The sequence below is a fragment of the Danio rerio genome, chromosome 17 (genome assembly GCF_049306965.1).
Source record: "Danio rerio strain Tuebingen ecotype United States chromosome 17, GRCz12tu, whole genome shotgun sequence".
Lineage (NCBI taxonomy): Eukaryota > Metazoa > Chordata > Actinopteri > Cypriniformes > Danionidae > Danio > Danio rerio.
The window spans coordinates 24,319,619-24,340,548 of NC_133192.1; the positions used below are offsets into that span (position 1 = coordinate 24,319,619).

The following is a 20,930-nucleotide window of genomic DNA, read 5'->3' on the forward strand; positions in this document are numbered from 1 at the left end:
CAAACACTGAAGAGCAAATCTATCAATGCACAGCTCCACAAGTCCCAAATAGAGACTAAGTCAAATGAATAAATGAATGAATGAATAGACTTTATTTTAATAGTCTATTTTAGTGAAGTTTTGTAAACCAATTTCGAGAAGAGCATGTGATATAATTGAGCACAGCTGGATTCTCATCTGTAATCAGTAATAATCTAATCAGATCGATCAAAGCTTACAATAAATAGACCGATTTTACCCATACTGCCTTATCTTAGTTTTGACAGAATCCTCCCTTCCACCCCATCTCCTCCTTTTTCTCCTTTTTCTAAGTGGAGCCCTTGAGACCTACCTGATCTTGGACCCCCTTTATATGCTTATTGACCAGGCGGGAGTCTTGGGCTCAATTATCACCGAGCTCAGGGTTCTCTCCCAGGACAGCATGCCAAACCTGCTGTTAATGCCAATCATATCAAAGTGTGAACTCTTGAAATCATTTTAGTAATTAAAAAGCCTATCCAGTTAATTATATTGATAAAACATGTTCAGTTTATTAAAACTTTAACAAAGAAAAATGTTAGTTTTATAAAATGCTTTTTTTCAAAATCGTAAACAAAGATTAAACTATATTTTATTTTGATGGATTGTCTCAAACAATCTAAAACAAGTGTCTCAGAGCCTGTTTACATGTGGTATTATTTTCTCTATATCTGCTTTGTTAAAATGCTTCCACTTACAGTACATTTGGCAAGATAAATGCATATAAATCATTCCTTCATATCCCATACTACAGTAGTCATCATTTGAGGTGGATCATCACCTGTCATCAAAGTTGTCTTATAAAACTGTTGAACTACACCCATTTTTGTCCTAGGACAATTTTGAAAAATGTTTGATTCACTTTGAATGTTGAGATGCAACACTGTATATGCAATTTAAACTAGGCTACATTGACTAAAGTGTTATACTGCACTATATTTAATTAATATTATTTTGTTACAAAAACATAATCTATATGTTATTCACCATATAAAAGATTTTATATGTAGGCTACAGGTGGCTTTGTATTTTACTCATGTTCCAGTAAAACATCATCACAAGAGCACAAGGCTGTCTCTGCGATTATGGGCATTAAGCACAAGATACTGTATCATTCAAAACTGTCAAGGGTTTACATTAAATTATAACCTACCCTCCCAAAACATTGTGCCTTTGTAAACATAATAAACGCTTTATTTATTTTGTTAATGCTGCATTTTGATATTAAACCAACTGCTTTTATAACTTAATTGTTTGGTCAAGAATAAATTGAAACGAGAAAACAAAACCTAAACTTTTATCGGTGGTGTTTCCATTACAACCTTTTGCATTAACCCAGCTATGGCTGTCACATCTCATGTTTATTTAGTTACATTTTGGGAGGAGGAAAACTTTCATATGTGGTTTCAACATCCATATGTATTTAGACCTGTTCATTTCCATTTAAAATGTGTACCTGACCGCGTCCTAAAGAGGTTTGAGTGAATTGGATTTACTTTATATCCATCTTGAATGCGTAAAGCTGATAGGACAGATAGCTGACCATTTCAAAAAATAAAATGCATAAAGTTACCAGATAAGTGCCCCTAAGTGTATACAGTATATGCCCCCTAAGTGTACTTACTGTATGATGCAAGCTTTTCTCACATAAAAGATTGAAGTGCTGGTTAAGAGATTCTCAGATCAGCTCATGTGTTTATGTCCTCAATTGCTAACAGTAAGAAGGCAGAGGTTGATAGCACCACTTGCTTCAATAAATGTGTTGTAATTTTATTTGTTAATTTAATGTAAACATCCAGAATTTGCAGATTTCATATTCAAAGTAACAATCTCTTGCAGTTTCATATTCCTAGACCAGGGATGCCCAAACTCTCTCCTGTAGGGTCGGTGTCCTGCATAGTTTAGTTCCAACTTCCTTCGACACACCTGCTTGAAGTTTCTAGTATACTTAGAAAGAGCTTGATTAGCTGGTTCAGGTGTGTCTAACTGGGGTTGGAACTAAACTTTGCTGCACACCAGCCCTCCAGAACCGAATTTGGGCACCGCTGTCCTAGACAACAGTCCATATTGCATTTTAATTAGGGGTGCTGCACTACTTTCAATTCATTCATCCCAAACTCCCTGACATTCCACATAATACAGATAATTCCCTTTTTAAGACTGGATTACGCAATTTGGTCAGTGTATTCCGCTTCATGGAAATCATAGGTTCCTACTTAAGGCATCAGTAATAAAATATAAAATAGGAACTTCTGGTGTTAAAGAAATGGAAATGCATACATCCATCTGAAGATTTCAATAAGCAGAATTTGGTGAATGGATTTTGAGGAGAAAAAAAAGCATATTGATGTGGGTCAGCGGGTTCATTAGAAGAGAGAGCTGTGCAGCGTCTCGCCGAGTTCGAGGGAGGAGCCGCAGCAGATCCCGCCAAATTCTGGGAATAACAAGAGGATAAGAGCGGAAGGAGAAGAATAGACAAAGTGGTCAAAGAAGTGGGAGAAGGAAATGGAAAAGTGAGATGGACGGAGCGCTGATATTATTAAAGTAGGAGGATGGGCAGAGTGGTACAGAAAGAGAATAGCATGAGTGAAGTAGAGAGAAATGGATGTCAAAATGAAAGTTTTTTACTTAAAGATAAGCAACATCTGGAGATCCAGGAGTGCAGATCTGGGTAGCTGCTCATTTATGATTAAGAAGGAGAGAGAGAGTGAAAAAAATATCTTCTGGCATCTTTTTTTTTTTTTAATTACAGCATGTCTGCCAGCGTGCGAGGCTACGCCAGCTATTTTGTTGAGACTGGAATTGGAGCTTATGTTTATAACTTTCTCTCTCTTTGCTTTTCTGACGTCCCTCTCTCACTCTCATCTTCTCTCTGATGCAGCTGCGGGGTTCAGTAGCAATAGGTGGAAAATTCAGACATATAGAATTTAGGAAAAAAGGTTTCATATAGCTCCACATTCACTTGAGCTTTAGCTGTAGCTCAATATTATAGTATTGTGATATACAGTATGTAGTGTAGTTTTTTATTTACAAATTGCTTTCTCAGCTATTCCAATTTAGGGTACTGTAAATGAAAAAAAAAGTTGCTTGCTGCTCGTCAATGTCAACTGATAAAACATAGGCCTTAATACTTAAAAGTTTGTGTTTTTTTAAATTTTTGTTAATTTATGTTTTAAATAAAACGTTTATTTAGCAAAAGTGGGTTAAACTGATTAAAAGTAACTTTTCCCCGTTTTAAAAATTGTCTATTGATCTTTCTATTGATCAATGAATCGTGAAAGAAAAAAAATATTAAAAATAAATTGAAATGACAAAATAAAATATTAAGTAGCACAACTGCTGTTAACACTGATAGTTAAAGTGTAGCTTGAACAGCAGATGAACATTAGAATCAGGGTTGGCAGATTGGGTGCTTTCGATGTGATCCAGTTATGTTGTGTATTTTACTGTATGTAATGGTATCTGATTTGTTAAAATGCTTCTATTTACAGTACATTTCGCCACATAAATGTGTCTCTGCTATGTAAATCAGTTCTTTAAATCTCATTTTAAATCTCTTTAAAGCATTACACCACACAATATTTAATTGTTATTGTTTTGACTGAAACATAATCTGTTATGGTTTTTGACATACAAATGATTTTATAAGTAGGCTACAGGTGGTACTTTACTCGTAATCCAGTAAAACATCATCACAAGAGCACAAGGCGGTCTCTGCGATTATGCGCATTAAGCACAAGATTTACTGTCAAGGGTTTACATTAATTTATAACCTACTCTCCCAAAAAAACTAAACATAATAAACACTTTATTTCTTTTGTCAATGCTGTCTTTGGATATTAATTTAACATTCTATTTTCATCACCTAATTGTTTGGTCAAAAATAAATTGAAATGAGAAAATAAAATATTAAGTAGCACAACTGCTGTTAACATTGAAAGCTGAAATGTAGCTTGAACATTGATGTTGGAGGGTACTTGTGACTCCAAAGACTTCACATCAATGCATTTTTAAATTATATTTAGACTGAAGACCTTTATTCACTTCATTATTTACTAAATTACTATTTTAATGTTTATTATTATATAAATGCTGCCTTGATAGGTATCAGATGATTATTTAAACAAAAAAATATATATATTAAGCATCTTACTGAACCCAGAAGATTTATTATAAGTGTGTATCTGAGGTTGTGTGCCTGTGTGTACACAGTATACACACACATGTATATATGTGTGTATATATAGCCTTATGTGTATGTCAAATCATTTAGTCTTTGGTTAAACATATTATTTTGAAAATTGTAGCTTCAGCACATTCCAAGTGATTCTATTGCTGGGCTGCAGCAGACATACTGTATTAGAGCAAGTGAGCAGAGCAGCATCACATGCATCCAACCTCTACGCTCCAAAAACCATAATTACAATTCATATTACCAGGATTTACTCTGAATCTCAGCCCAGTGTCGTAAAATTCAATATAAACAGCTCATTATATTCCTGCTCTCGGCTCGCAGAATAATCTTCGGGCAAATAAACATTAGTTAATATTCTTTATTTAAAAAAATATATATATGTGGCTTCGTGGCCATATTGAATGCTGAATGGTGCTTTTTTTCTTCATCGGTTCCAGTCAAGTTCCTCTTCATCAGAGACGGTGCATGTAAACAGAAGTCTCTGCTGAACTAACCTGTCTACCAGAAGAGTTTCTGTGGACGGAAATCAGCTGGGATCACAATACTTAAATGGATCTGGCTTTGCTCTCAATAAACTTCTTCTCTTACTGGCCTGCTGTGGTAATGTGTGGAGGCTGTAAAAGATCCCGCTGTTCTTTTGTTGTGGTTTTTATTGAGATATTTGAGCATCAGTTAAGACGACGTTAGCATCTGGTAGCTTTAATTGTGGGGAAAACTGGATAATTTTGGTCTTTTGTCAGCTAATTTCATCTTCCTGGTTTAAAATAATTTTTGGGGCGGGATCAAAATCGGTGATGCACTGTAGTGCTATCTGCCTGTCCAGTGATGACACCTTGGTTTTTCATTATCATTCATATACTGAGTTTTCTTATGCCATGAGAAGACCCTGCTTCTTAATTATTCATAACTGCACATTGCTTTCTGATGACAGACTTGTGAGACAGTGTACGGCATGCACGCAGTATATTTAGCCATTCACGAAGTGTCCTATGTGTTTTTTTCCATGATCCACTTGCATGTTCTTTTCCTGCGATGCTGTCAGGGCTATCTATACAGCCAAACTGTTTGTGTGTAGCAAGCATTTATGTTGGGAGAGTTGTAGGAGAATTGGAGAATGGTGGACTTTGTCTTTTATCAGTTGACTTTGTTACCATTCAGACACAACGCCTTTCTGTGCTGCCTTGTTTAAAATCCTCCGTATTAGAATCCTCCAGGGCTAATGATTGGAATAGATAGGAAAAGGGACCAGCTGTAGCTACTGCTATCCACTGTGTCTGCGTTCAATTATGGTGTTTATATAAACATGATCTTATATGTAGCAGGGCATTAAATTGCTTAATGTTTATTTCTTTACATTTTAACTTTGACCAGTAAACTATAAAATCATGAGTAGTCTCAAGTTTTGTGTCAGATTTTTAATTTTTGATTGCAGGTTAGCCTACTAAGGGCATACTCACTCTATAAAGGCTCTGCACATCTGGCATTAAGGTGGTGGTGAATAATAAAAGAATAATGCCAACATTAGCCTATATACTCTGACTACATTATGATTTTATGGTTTAATTCATATTTAGTTATAATTTGAAAATCCCATACTCACCAAAATTAAGCTACATGTTTTTGTGGGGGAACATAATTGAATCCACTGTAAATGGCTTTAGCGCAGTCCTGCGCTCACTGAGCAGCACTGAACACCCTTTCACTGCTGCTGCTACTGGCCGGGATGCATATTGTTCTGGCTAATTTAGCCAAGGGTAGGATTGTTTGTTCAGCTTCCACCACCCAAAAACATAAAATTCCATGACAGTGCTTTCAATGTAGCGAGAGACCTTGTCATCTTCCCTGTCAGCTTGCTGTACATTGCTGTTTAGTGCTCTTCCATAATACACAGTGTATAGGAGCAACCGCCGAAATACCTTTGCAGCTAGAATGACTGTTCTTTCTGAACTGGAGGCTGGCCTGACCGCAGTCAAAATTCGCTCTCTTTGACTTCTCCGTCATCATTTGTTTCACCTTTGCAGGGATGGATTTCAATGTTATAACAAATGATTTGATTACTTTTTCGCGCTAATCGAAATGCATCACAAGACTGTTCCTTTACCGGCCAAGCCCGGCCTGACCTGAACCCGTCTAAAATGATTGAAATTAAGCCCGAACCCACTGGCAAAGACCCACTGGCAATTTGCATTCACTGAAAAGTAACAATGATTAATAAATCCATGTGAAACAGTTCCTTAAAAGTGACGTCACAGCTTCAGTTTTGGGCTCAGGTGTGCTTTGCAAACACTCCAATCGTACCGTGTCAAAGCCCAACTGAACTTCACTCCGGCACACTTCTTTCAACCGGGTCAGGTCCGGCCAACTGAACTGCACCTGACCCGATTTAGAGAACTCACACTTGTCAAATGAACCGGGAAACACCTGGGTAGTAGGCATGGTTTAGATAGCATGGTGTGAGTGCATCCTGAGTGTTGTTCTCCCCCCTCTTTTTCCTCTTTTTTTTTTTGAGGTAGACTTGAACTAAAAGAGGGGGGTTCATGACCCTTTAAATTGCAAATGCTTCATTATAATACACATTTTCCTAATGCCTTTATAGTGCTCTTAACAGCAAAAATATAAATAAATAAATTGCAAAAGTGTAAGGTCACAACAGCAATTTTCAAAACTACTGTACAAACAAACCTCTTAACCAACTTGGTGTCCAGTCATGAGTGGATAATGATAAATACAAGTGTAAACCAGGTCTAAAATATTTTGAGCCTGTCCAATTTTTTACCATTTCCCAAGGTAGTCGAAATGCATAAATGCACATTTAGTCAAATATTTTTAAACAGCCCTGAAACACCATTTTCTAATCATTTAACCCTTGTGCAGTTGGGGATGTTTTCATCCACTCTGGGTGATTTTGTGTCTTAACCTGGCCATAACGTTTTCTGTTTCAGCTAGCAGAAAGATTTTTTGTGACAAATCTTATTTTGACATATTTTGAGAAAATACTTTGACATTTAAAAAAAAAAAACTCAACACTACACTTTGGGCAAATGTACTACCCTTTTGTTACTTCCCCCTTTACACTTTTGTCAATCAAAAACAATGCATTAAAAGCAATGTTGTTTCACAAGACTGTGATAAAAGGTAAAAACAATTACAATTACTAAAATATATAATATTGTGTTTTTTCACCAAACCAGTGACAACATTTATAAATTTTGCAGTTAAAGAGTTAAAATCCTGTAATGCAATTTAGTAGTTTTGATCAGGACTGAGGCGGATTACCAGATTCATGCAAAACAAAAAGGAAAAAAATGATTACCTGATGCATTTTTTTTTTACAGTGGTTTAATTCAGTGGATGTTTTCATCCTGAACATGACAAAAGGGTAGTGAATTTAGACTGTGCAAAAGGAATAAATGAAGCAAATGATTTTAGCAGGAGTGCATGCCAAAACAAGGTATTAATTTAGGTTTGGACTGTGATTAAAAACATAGTTGCTGTCCACATTGCAGAAATGCGATTTAACGGGTTTTCTTGCACTGACATCAACATCCTATTGGTTTTGATTTAACATTTGACATCGGTTTGTTCAAAACATCATCTTATGTGTGCCACAACACAAAAAAAAAGACATACAGCATTATTGCGGCATGTGGGGGATGTAACTAATGAGATAAACTATTTTTGGGAAAACTATTTCCTTATTTTCCTTAACCAAATGGTTATTTTTTTTCATCTTATCAATAAATTGACTAAATTTATTTGTGTTTATTTATTTAAAAAAAAAAAATTTTGCATGGCACTATAGCAAAAGTGACTTTAAAATGTTCCAATTGTACAATGTTTGTCCTAAAGCTCACTTAAAGCTGTCCTTAAGCTGAAGTGCTTTCACCTCAAACATTCATCTCCAGCCCATTTGGTGGTCCGCAGTTGAGCAGGAAGACAATTATACCCTGAACAGTGCTCAGTTGTCTCAGCTAAACACACTGAAAAAATAGTCTGGGCCACAGAGAACATCTGGGCACAAACCCAATGCTTTCCTTCCCATAATTTACATTACAGCACACATGTATTCACAGATTTATGTCACCGTCTGCTGAACATTCAATAACAAGTGTAAGAGAATGCTGGATTTCGCATGCATACATCAAATGTGCTGCGTACATCTTACACACGTGTGTAATGTGGTGCTGAAAACATCCAGTCAGCCCTTCGGGGAGGGTTTCTGTCAGGGATAGTCTTACGCTGTCTGTCTCAGCTGCGGTTGTGGGTGCTTATGCTTTACGTCAGAGTCCTGAGGGCCAGATTTACTAAACAGGAAAAAATTAACGTGGGAGCGAATTCTCATAAAGGCGTCCATGCAAGTGGAAAGTTCTGCAAGGTATCGAATGACAATGTGCAAATTAAAGATTGAAGCCATTCATTTCTATAATGAATATCATGGTTGGAAGAACACAACAACTATTGAGGTCTTGAACAGGCAGTGGACATTATAATCCAATTCAGGTAATCTACTAACAAAATGGGTTAAGACATTCTTTTAAGTGAGTGGCAAATAATAAATATTAATAATAAATACAAGCAGTCTTACAATAGAAAACCTTTGTAAATCTTTAGTAATAATCTTAGTAGTACATTTCATGTTTTAAAGCTATAGTGAAAAATTACTATGAATTTGTATGATTAATTTCTATGAAAATTAACAATTCAGTAAAAAACAAAAGGTCAGGAACACATTATATGATAGGACTGTTTCAACCACATGCACACAGTATTTCGATTTTGTAGTTGCAATTCCACAAACATAAGATCTCATGGAAACTTGCGTGATGAAACATGACTTTAAAGAAAAACAAATATGGAGGGCAATCAACATTGTCAGCCAGCTGATCTCACTTGTTAAAACACATTATAAAGGCACTCCTTACCCGGATTTATGGTTTTTCGACCACCGCAGCTGATCGCAACCACTCTAGTCTATGGTTGTGTTTACACCAGCTGTGTCAAAACAAGTTTCAGAAATGTCTCAGAAGATCTGGGAAGCCCCGGCTCTCTGCACCAATTTGCTTGCCGTCTGTTCTAATTTTATTAATAATAACAATTCCTTACATTTATATAGAGCAGTTTTTGACATTCAAAGCGCTTTGCACATTTTGGGGGGGGGATCTCCTCATCCACCACTAGTATGCTGCATCCACCTAGATGATATGAACAGCACTATTGCGCCAGACCTTACACCACACTCCAGCTGATTGGTGGAGAGGAGACAGAGTGATGAAGCCAGTTATGATATGGGGATGGTTAGGAGATCATGATGGACAGAGAGCAGTGGGCAAATTTAGCTAGAATGCTGTGGTTAAACCCCTATTTTCAAAAATTTTTAATGACCGTAGAGAGTGAGTTTCATGGTTTAACGTTTCATCCGAAAGACGGCGCTCACTTAACAGTATAGAGTCAAGGCTGATTTATACTTCTGCGTCAAACGCCGGCGTATGCTATGGCGCTGACGCATTGCCCTTCGCCATGGCCGTCGGCGTCACTGACGTGCACCTCTCAAAAAATTTAACTACACGTCGCAACAACGTGTAGCGCAAGCTCTGTGATTGGTCGGCTTGGTAGCGCTGACGAGTCTGAGCGGGACTGAGAGCCGCGCGAATGGCGCGAGCGATTGTTTACAAGTGTGGAGTCCCGTGAAGGAGCTCTGGATGGAGAGTTTTGTTTTGTGTTTACCTCATGGTTAAAGTTGTTGCACGTCCGCCGGTTCCTGCCTCAAAATGAGCGAGTTTGAGTCACTTGTACAACCAGGAAGTGTTCAGGAAAAGCAAAACAGAAGCGAAGAAACTCGACACAGAGGAACATTTACACCTCATTGCCAACTAGCGTTTCGGAAGTGTTAATGCAGACCAACAGAGACAGTGCGCAGAAGTATAAATGCACAGCTGCGTGCGTTGCCTGTGCCGTGAGTTACACCGGTCACTTGACGCAAAAGTATAAATTAGGCTTCACCATCAATATACTGGAATGTTAGGACCCACACAGAGCCCTGAGCGCCCCCTACTGGTCTCACCAACACCACTTCCGGCAGCAACCTAGCTTTTCCATGTGGTCTCCCATCCAATTTTGTCGGATTCCACATTTAAGCCACACAAGTAAAATACAAAATTGTAAAAATAAACATAAGATTGAAGTTTAAGTTAATATAAAAGTAAAGAATGTATTTAAATTATTAAAAGACAGCTACAAACATTTTATTCTTATTCATCCATATATTTAAATAGTGTACAGAACAGCAAAGTTATATTGTTTTGAAAAAAAAAAAGAACAATTAGTTTGGGCAAATCAGTAAACATTTAGCCTTGTTTTTATCATGGTAGAACCCAAAACAATTAAATATTTAAGCAAACCATGTCGAACAGTCAAGTCTAAGGACTCCCGCTGCTTTACTTCTGAAACACCGCTGGTGTGATTTGGCACAGTGCGCAGGACAGAGTACAACCTCATTGGAGCCGTAGTGTGCCATACACAATTTCAGTGTAAACCTGGTCGTTGTCATAGATGTAAATCAGTGTCAATCAATGTCGTTTCTCCACCTTTGTGACTGCTATGATTTAGATCTGGTCGTGTTTAGCAGCATCTTGTTTGCTATAGTTGGCTTCTGCAAATATTTCTTCGAGATCATTCAAGCCCATTCAAGATTCAAAATAACAAACCCACTATTACAAATAAAGGCTCCAAAATGTAATTTTCCCAACAATGCCATCAACGCATAAAAGGGCATATAAAATTCAGCATAAATTTTGCCGTCAGACTTTTTTTTACAAGTTTAAACAGGATATAGATCAAAACTGTTCATTTTGTTTGTCACAGCCAGAAACTGACACATATTTTTTGAATTGTCAATTCTCAAAGAAAATATGGTACGAGATCTCCAAATTCACACAGTAAATGACAAAACATTGCCAAATTTCTGTTTAAAATACCAACATGTTATTTGTGGATTTTTGAACTGCAACAAAATATAGAGAAGGAAGCTTATGTTATTATTCTTTTAATAATATTTATAAAGTAACATATTTACAGATGCAAAATTTATAACCAAAAAACATTTTATCCTGCTATACCAAAATTATTTGAACATTATATGAACAATAAAGCCATTAGACAAGCCATTAAAACCGCTTTTTTACTTGAAACCTTCAAGATCCTGTAACCTACTGTATAAGGCCCTTATGCTTTCTTAGTATGCATACCTATACATATATTTGTTTGTCTTTTTATTTTTTGTTTTGTACAGCCCTGACCTTTTTTTGTATTTGTGTTGTTCCGTACTTTGTTTTTTATACATTAATTTAAAAAAAAAGAAAACATAAAGGGGTTAGCATGGTATTGGTAAATCATGTTGCATATATGTCTAGTAAATGAACAATATCGCTCTATAAATTTTGGACCTAAAAGACAAATGCATGTAAGATTAGCCCCAAAAATAAAGCTTTTTCTTTGCTACTTTTTCAGAACATGTCTTTAGTAAACCCTGACAGAAAGAGGGTTTGTGCCAGCACAAACTGACAGTAAATCTGAGTGTGTCTTACAGATTGGTATTTTTATAAATGTAAATGCCAATAAATGAGAGCATTTAAAGTAGATTTGGTGTTTTTGGGAGGAACCCTGTGCATATGGTTGGTGTTTGTGTGTGGGGTTTAAACATATTTACAGACTGTGGCATTTAGAAAGAGTGTGTGTGTGGTTTGTGTGGGTGTTTGTGTATGCGGTTTGGCTCAAATGCATGTGTGTGTATTTCGAGAGGGTCTGTGTGGTTAGGGTGGCGTGTTTGTGTATGTGATTGAACTGTTGCAGTGATCCACAGGTGCTGATCCGCTCAGGTTTCTTGTGTTGTTTGGTTTTAAGCTGAAATGCAGCTTGGCAGGGAACCAGAGTCTGGATTCATAGAGCACTTCGGGTTTAGTGCAGTAGACCTGTCCAGACACCTGTCAGATGAGAAGCTGGGGAGCACTGGGAGAGAAAGAGAGACAATAAAAGAGGCACATGTCCTCATCGTCGCTGTGGCTGCCAGATCTGCACCTGTTGAGGAAGAGCTTTGAGATACCCGCTGGCATAAAAACATGAGAGATGGTCATAGTGTAGGATAGTCCTCTTGGAGGAGATTAGAATAAGCCAGCTGGCATTCCACACACACACACACACACACACACACACACACACACACACACACACACACACACACACACACACACACACACACACACACACACACACACACAAAGACACACACACAAAGACACACACACACAAACTTCAGTCTAGATGAGCAGGAAACCCACAGCTCTTTCCACACCAGATCTGGTAATGCAGCTTATTAGGGTGTTCATGAGTGCTGGAGTTTAAATTATAAACCATTCTGGCTTCTTTAATGCTCTTGGCTTTATTAGTACTAGGGCTTGTTCAGTCTACGCCCAAACAATCACCCAGCATCCATGTAGTGGGTTGCTTTCATTAGTAATTGCACACAAATGTTCTTATGTGGAGAGAAAAGGTTCTCACGCGAAATAGTAATGCATTTAAATTAGGTTATTCCCTCATTCTAATGTTAAGAAATGTGATTTCTTCTAAATAAAGAACAGTTAAGAGTTAGGATTTCCAAATATATTTTATATATTGTACAAAAATTTTAGCCACCCCTGATAATTTTCATAATTACAAGACAAAGCCTGCTGGCCTTCCAAATAATTTGGATTTTTTTTATATCCTAGGAATAAAGCAACATTCCAGTGCTGACACAGCATTTATTTAATCAACAGATGCAATGCAGTTTAAGTCCGAACAAAAACATACAGGTGCAAAAATTTGGGCACCTCAACAGAATAATGGCATTAATCTTTTGTACAGCCACCTTTTGCTGGAATAACAGCCTTTCGATGCTTCTTCTACTCAAGGATTCCCTGAATTCTTGCTGAAGGCATTTTGGACAATTCTTACTTGCAATGTTTCTTCAGTCAGGTTTAATGTGTGGCCAGCATGAATGGCCCTTTTCAAATCAAATTTTCTTTGATTTTCAAGTCTGGGCAGTGGGATGGCCATTCCAGAACATTGTATCGTGCCTGAGCATGAATTCCTTGCTAGATCCGGAACTGTGCTTTGGGTCATTGTCCTGCTGAAACTTCCAACCCTGTTATAACTTCAGCCTCTTTACTGATTCCTGATTCATCAGAATCTGCTGACACTGGGTGGAATTCATGCCACCTTTAACTATGACAAGGTTTCTAGTACCTGTGTTTGCCACACATCTGCACAGCATGATGGACCCTCCACCATATTTTACAGTAGGGAGCATGTTTTTCCCCTGGAATGCTGTGTTTGCTCTTTTATGCAAAGTGTCTATGGTTGTGGCATCTGTCCACAGTATATTTTTCCAAAATGCTTGTCTTGTCCAAATGAGCTTTCGCATACCTCAAACGACTCTTCCCATTGGCAGAATGCAAAAAATTCTTCTTCTGCTTCACCTTCCTTTGAGCTGTTCTTTGTGAAGAGCGCGCTGAACAGTTGAACGATGTACAATGACATTATCAGCAGCAAGATGTTCCTGGAGCTCTTTGGATGTGGTCCGTGGTTTGTCTCTGACACCATGCTATTCATTCTTCGCCTTGGCCTTTCATATATTTTTCTTGGTCTAGCACATCTTTCCTTTACAATAACTGTTCCTGTGGCCTTAAATTTTCTCACTATGTTTCTGACTGTGGAGATAGAGATTTGAAACCTTTGTGATAGCTTTTTCCGTCCTTCTCCTAAATCATGTTGATAATTTAGATTTTAGGTAATTAGGAAGTTCTTTTGAGTTTCCCAATGTTGCTACTCTCTAGTTCAAAATAATGAGCACAACTAAAAATCAGCTATCTTGAATATCCTTTTTCATGATTTTTTGCACCTGTGTTAGGATTGTTACGGTTCACTGAGTCACTCAAATAACAAATTTTGCGTTGTAATCAGTCAGCATTAAATGGCTACAGGTTTTGAAATCCACACAAAAGAGAAGGTTCCCAAACTTTTGCACAGCCTAATGTTAAGTTTCAATTTAATTTTACACATCTCAATACTGCTTCACTATGTATTTCTGTCTTGAAAACATGACATTATTGATCTTTCTCCAAAAAACGAATGGCATTTCACTGCAGTCTTCTCTTAAAAAGAAAGAGCACATTATTATGCAGCTATCCAATTGTTTTGCATACAACTGTATATACTATTAAACATATATTCATATTGAAATGTTACTGTGGAATACATGGTTTCAGCATCGACATTGCAATGTGCACATCTGCAATAGTTACATTGCAGGATATGAATTAGAGTCTGCATAATAGTTGACCAGGAGCCACAGTTCAGAACACATGAGATTTGTGGAGTTTCAACAGAGTTTACCTATAATAGAGTAAAAGTTTATCATCTGCATGTGTTTTTAAGGCCTGTGACTGTGATCATTTCAAGTGAATTAAAAGCATTCAGATACAACAAATTGTACCATTTGTAACTTTAATAAAGATTATTTTTTTGATTTATTGAGTGTTTTTTTTTACATTTGTTATTTTAGTTTCTGGACCTGAATACTGTTAAACTGCCTAGAAACTATAAAGCACTGTTTATTTCACTTCATATTAGCTCTATTGTATTGATCTATGCTTGTAGTTTATGCTTTCCTACAGAATAATTGCAATCAATCTACATTAATGACTACTTTCCAAATAGAGCAATTGAAGCCAACTGCTGAAACAAAACATCGCAATGTCAGATTTTTCCAATATCGTGCAACCCTTTTGAATATAAAATAAATACCTATTAAATACTGTAAAATTGATTTTGTGATGGTGTATTTAATATACATAGATATTATTCAGAGGGTAGAAAGAGAAATGCATGTGGAAAAGCTTGAAACACTGTCTTCCTCCAGACTGGTCGGGATTCTCTCGCCAGATCGGCTTACACTGATGGTGTGTGAGTTTATACGCACTTACACAGCTCATTGCTTTTCACCTGTTCAAGAACAGGCTCAAACATTTTATGCCTTTTCTTTTTATGTGTGTGGTCTGCTCTATGTAGGGTGCAATGGGAACTACTGCTGAAAAGGCCAGCCTGGGACATCTTGAATTTTCTTAATGTGTTACGTTTGTTAATGTGTAGGTTTGTGCTGGATAGTTCTGGAGAACAAACACATAACCATATTTTTATTTATTTATTTTTTTTTTGTAAGCAACATTGCTGGGAACCATATAATGGGGTATGTGCACACAGACTTTTAATTTCAGCCAGCCTGCCTCAGCGCTTCCGGTAAACTTGTTTTTTCCATTATAAAATTGTCACGTTTAAGGTCTAATTTCTTCACAAATCAGCGATCTTCACTGCCTGATATAAAGTGGGTCTCACACCGGACAAGAAGCACTGCATTAATTTACATTATGCCCTGCCATATCTTTAAAATATGACAGGTTTTTTATTCCAGTATTTTCAATTTCCAATGGACGTTCTGCGGCTTCCCGCTAATCCTGAAGGTGCTAGCAGTTACATAGTCTTTCATCTCGTTTTACGCTTGAATAACTAAATGAATGCTGAAGTCTATTTAATTGAATGAAATTACGTTACAACATTGATGCTGTAAAAGAAACCTTATGAAATTGAAAATAGTCATTAACCTTTTACCGGAAGTTTATCATTGGCTGAAAAACACTAGCTGAGCATATTATGCCCCATTGTCAAGTTGGTTTTGTGATTGCTGATCTGAATGAAGACTTAAACTTAATTTTTTAAATATATTAAATGCTTTTACCAGACAAATTTAGTTAGGTCTTATCTAGGGTTGCCATGTGTTTCTTAATGTGCTGGCATTCACCATTCCAAAATTACAGCTAGAATACTTAATAGTTGCTGAAAACTTTTTTTGTGTGTGTTTGTATGTGTGTGTGTTTTGGTTTATATACAGTATGTGTGTGTAATGTGAATGTGCTATTTAATGCCAGAGCTGTAAACTGAAAACTTGAAATTCTTTGTGTCTTTGTGGGAATGAACAATATATATAAGACTGCGAGAGACTTTAACAAATTGCATGAGATTAACAAATGTGCTTTTTAAAATTGAGAACATCAAATGAGAGATGAAAGACAGAAACAGAGGACAAAATGAAAGAAACAAACCTCTGTTTACACTTTCCCTGTAAATATTCTCATTTTGTTTGCTAGTTTCTGTGTATTAGCGCCTTCCGTTGCTTTACATTTGAGCAGACGCTGTTTATACACTTGTCCTCACATCTCACTTTGTTGTGAATAAAAACCATGTTGTTATGTCTAAAGCCTTTGCTTGCACTGAAAGGCGGTGGTCTGTACGCACTCTTGTTGGTTGTTGCCGCAGTGCATCATTGCTCATTTGCATAAAGTTGAGCTCTGCTGTATCTGTCAATCATCAAATGTTAGTCAGGCCTTAAAGATATAGTTCATAAAAAATTAACACTTTATTTCATCAATTATATCATTTACTCATATGCAAGTTCAATCTTTGATTTCCAAAAATATGGGAAAGCTAACCATTGTGCTTCTCATTTACTTCAATTACTGTACATGGATAAAAAAAAATTCAATAGAAGTCAATGGAATCAAACGTGATTTGATTACCAACATTTGTCAAATTTCTTTGATGTTCCATTGAAGAAATAACGTCATACAGGGTGAGAAAATAATGACTTTTTTGTTATTGTTATTTTTTTGTAGGGGAAACTGGACTGTCCCTAAAACAACAGATACTATTCAGACAGATCTGAGGTCTCTGCTGTTATTCTGAGATGTCGACCCTAATTTAGTCTTGTGCGTCATCGTTTTATGAGGCTTCCCAGCTGTGATTCTCAGCAACCGCATCCCTGTTTTTTTTCATCCTAATAGATGTATAAAAGACGGATTAGATTTCATATCCGTTTCCTTTCCTCACAGCTGTCTGCTGTGTTTTGTCTGTAAATTAGCGAGATGTTCAGGACTCTCATGCAGACATAGCTTATCATTTTTGATTCCCATAATTTCTTTACAGAGTTATTTAATGAAATTTGGCTGTCTAATTTTGTACACTCTTCCAAAAACTAGAAAGCTGACCTAGTTATAATTTCAAGGGACAATTTAAATTTGGCCAGATTCTGCATCAACAATGGATACTTTGCATACAACAGTGTTACTTTAGTTGGTAACACTTTATTTTGATGGTCCATTTGAGTATTAGTAGACTGTCTGCTTAATTTGTGTTGATAGAGACATTCAACAGACATTTAACTGACAATAAAAAACTTTGCAAGTACATGTCAACTTACACTAACCCTATTAGAATTAGTTGGCGTGTAGATGCAATGTAACTTAAATCCAACAAACGGACCCTCAAAATAAAGTGTGACTCTTTAGAAATATTTATGCATTATCATTATGACCGCCATGTTTCTTAAACTGGAAAACCCAATGGACAGGCACCTTTATTCGACAGATATAATACTGTATATGCAGAAGTATGTGCAACGACTTTTAAATTTTCTTATGAACTATATGCTCTTACAAAATCAGTGTTTTTAAGGTCTGTTTTTTAAACTAATTTTTCCACGCCATGTCTTCAAAATATTAAAAAAAATTTTACTCCAGTGTTTTCAATGAAGTTTCTGCACTAGCCTGCTAATCCTGATGGGAGTGTGTATGTAAACAACTGTTCACCTCAATTTTTGTTTCTTTGCTTGAACAACTAAATGAATGCTGAAGTCTTTAACTGATTATATTTTAATTACATTACAACATTGATGCTGTAAAGGGAATTGTATAAAATTAAACCAGACGTTTATCGTTTTGGGAAGAAACACTAGATGTACACATACCCTATAAGTATCTGCACAAACTATTGATAATAATATTAGCTATACAAGAAATTGACTTTTGGGAAAAAAGATTCTTATTAGTATTCATAAAATAACCTTTATGTTTTATATTTCCAGTTTGAGTGATTTCGTTGGGCTTTCTAAATAGAATTTCTAAATAGACTATTTCAAATGAGTGTGTGAATGTTTCCCAGGGATGGGTTGCAGCTGGAAGGGCATCCGCTGTGTAAAAACGAGCTGGATAAGTTGGCGGTTCATTCCGCTATGGTGACCCTGGATTAATAAAGGGATTAAGCCAACAAGAAAATGAATGAATTCATAGAATTTTGCTATTTCAGCATTTCACTGTAAACATAATTATTTGCCAAAATGTCTATGTATGTTTTCATGTAATATCTGTATCTTGACATTTTTATTTTTCAACATTAATTTTTAGTTACCAAATATTTCAATAGTTTAGGCAAAAACGACAGAGAAGGCATTTATCAAATGCATGGGAAGAAACTGTATTAAACTAATTCTACATATATACTTTTATTTTTGTGTAAATCTACTACTATGGAAATTGTAATTAAATTTTAGTATTTTAGTCCTATACATTTTTGCACTATTTTCATGCTTCGAGTCTAATGTCGCATAGCAGTCATCATTGTGCGCTTTATGTGAGCAGGATTATTCTTCCTAAATGAAGTCATTTGGCCATTAAAGCTCTCTTCTGATTTTAGGATAACCTACTAGTTAAATAAAGCCTAATCCGTTTGCCTCAAACAGAAATAAAAGAGCATGTTATGTGGTCTGTTGAGTTATGATTGATTTTTGCCCATGTGCTTGCAGTGTGTGTTTATAGAAAATGGAATTTTACTGCACGTCTGTGATAAACATAATGAAAAATCACTCTGTCTGATTCATGGGACTGCTGATGTGTTTTGTATGTTACAAATGATTGGTTTAATTTACATGTAACCAGCAGCACATCTGTGTGCTCAAAGTACTGTTGTTTTCTGGATGCCCTTAAGCGGGTAATTAATCAAAGTGAAAAGTGCATAAATGAGAATATGAACACATGAATAAAATATAACATTATTTCAATATGTAATATCAACGTTGAGTGATGGACATTGAAACAAAGAGGCAAAAAAAGAGTCGGTAAAGCATTATATTGATATTTTGGTCTTTAATGTTTGTATCTTGCAGAATACAAAACCCAGTTTCGATGACGATGCACCAGAGTAAGTCCCAAAAGTTTTTGGTCCAGCAGAAAAACTACCACACACACACGCAGATGCAAGGAGTGGGACCCACCTTGAACCGTGCCATCCCGCTGTCAGTGGGCCACAACCCAATTCATGGTAAGCACAATAGAACGAGAACTTTTAGTTGATAATTGGGTATTTGAAGTGTCTTAGATGAAAAACAATGGCCTCTAGATTACACTTATTTTACAAAAATAAAATATGATCATGGCTTGATTTTTTTAATGATTTAATTAGGACAGTAAGGTCTGACTTTGCTTAGACAAAGGTCTTGTCACTTAACAGAAGTAATGTACAGCATAGAATATAAAATCATTGTGCAGTGGAAAAAGAATATTATTGTGTAAGACTCCCATGAGCTTAGAGGACTGCATCCACACATCTCTGCTATGACTCAAATAACTTTTTAATAAACCACCTGAATTTTCAAAGAAAGCGTTCTTGCAGGACTCCCAGAGTTCATCAAGATTCTTTGGATTCATTTTTAATGCCTCCTTCTTCATCTTACTCCAGACCCTTACCCTTACCAGACCCTCCTTCATTTTACCCCAGGGTTGGGGGTAGGCTTTAAAAATACAATTTATTGGGTAATCTAATAGATAACATAAATAATACTTAGTACAACTACTGTTTTTACATTAGTGTGATGGTTGGGCTTAGGGTTGAGAAGGGGTTAGATGTTAATAAAATACGATTAATGGGAAATTTAATAAATAATATTAACAATTTTTGTTAACTTCCAGCCGCAACCATATCCGATCTAGCAACAACCCTGTTGATGTTGCCATCCACTCTGCAGATCTCTCTCACGCCCCAAATAGTAATAGTAATAATAGTATGTTTTGAGAGTATCAAATCACCATATTTTAGTATATTTAAACAGTTACGTGAGATTAAAGATTTTACAAAAAAATTTAACTATTTTCTAAAATGTCACAATCCACAAAATATTGCATTTTTTTTTTTACTTTAATTTTGAATGAATAAATCCAGCCTTGGAGCATTACAGACTTCTTTCAAAAACATTAAAAAGTCTTACAAACCCCAAATGTTAGTGTATTTCTTGGCTTCCTCTGTCTATAATTTTGACATTTGAATGCAGTCCCAGAGCATCTCTTCCAATTGGAGAAATTGGAGGATGAGTGACATCAGCATCTATTAATGTTATTTCGTGTATCAGTTTTTATTTTTCAGCAAATTTCGCTGACTCTACTTAAAGACTCTACTTGTGTTTTTGACGGGATGACGGATCACACACAGGAACACACACTGTGGAACTTTCTGTGAGGAGACTGACAGCCTGTCTGACTCTCTTACAAACGTTTACCTCTGTGTCTGCTACGCTGTGATATGACAGTACGATGATTTTTTTATACAGCTAAATCAGAGATGATGTTAGAACAGAGCTCCCACAGTCATCAATATTAAAGATGAATATTAAAATTTACGAGATTTACAGACCTGGGTGAGTAATGGAAATATATGAACTATTGAAAAGAAAGCAGGGCTGCGCGGTGGCGCAGTGGTAGCATGTTCGCCCCACAGCAAGAAGGTCGCTGGTTCAGTTGGCATT

General features: G+C 36.3%; 1 protein-coding gene across 7 annotated transcripts in view; it reads left to right on the forward strand.

Moving 5' to 3' along the window:
- ltbp1 (latent transforming growth factor beta binding protein 1) overlaps positions 1 to 20,930 on the forward strand; it is a 161,940-nt gene that overhangs the window by 39,338 nt on the left and 101,672 nt on the right. For all 7 annotated transcript variants that reach the window (XM_017351811.4, XM_017351812.4, XM_017351813.4 and 4 more), the window contains one exon: positions 19,299 to 19,453. In XM_017351811.4, the coding sequence (XP_017207300.2) occupies positions 19,299 to 19,453 (155 nt within the window). The remainder of the gene's footprint in view (positions 1 to 19,298; positions 19,454 to 20,930) is intronic.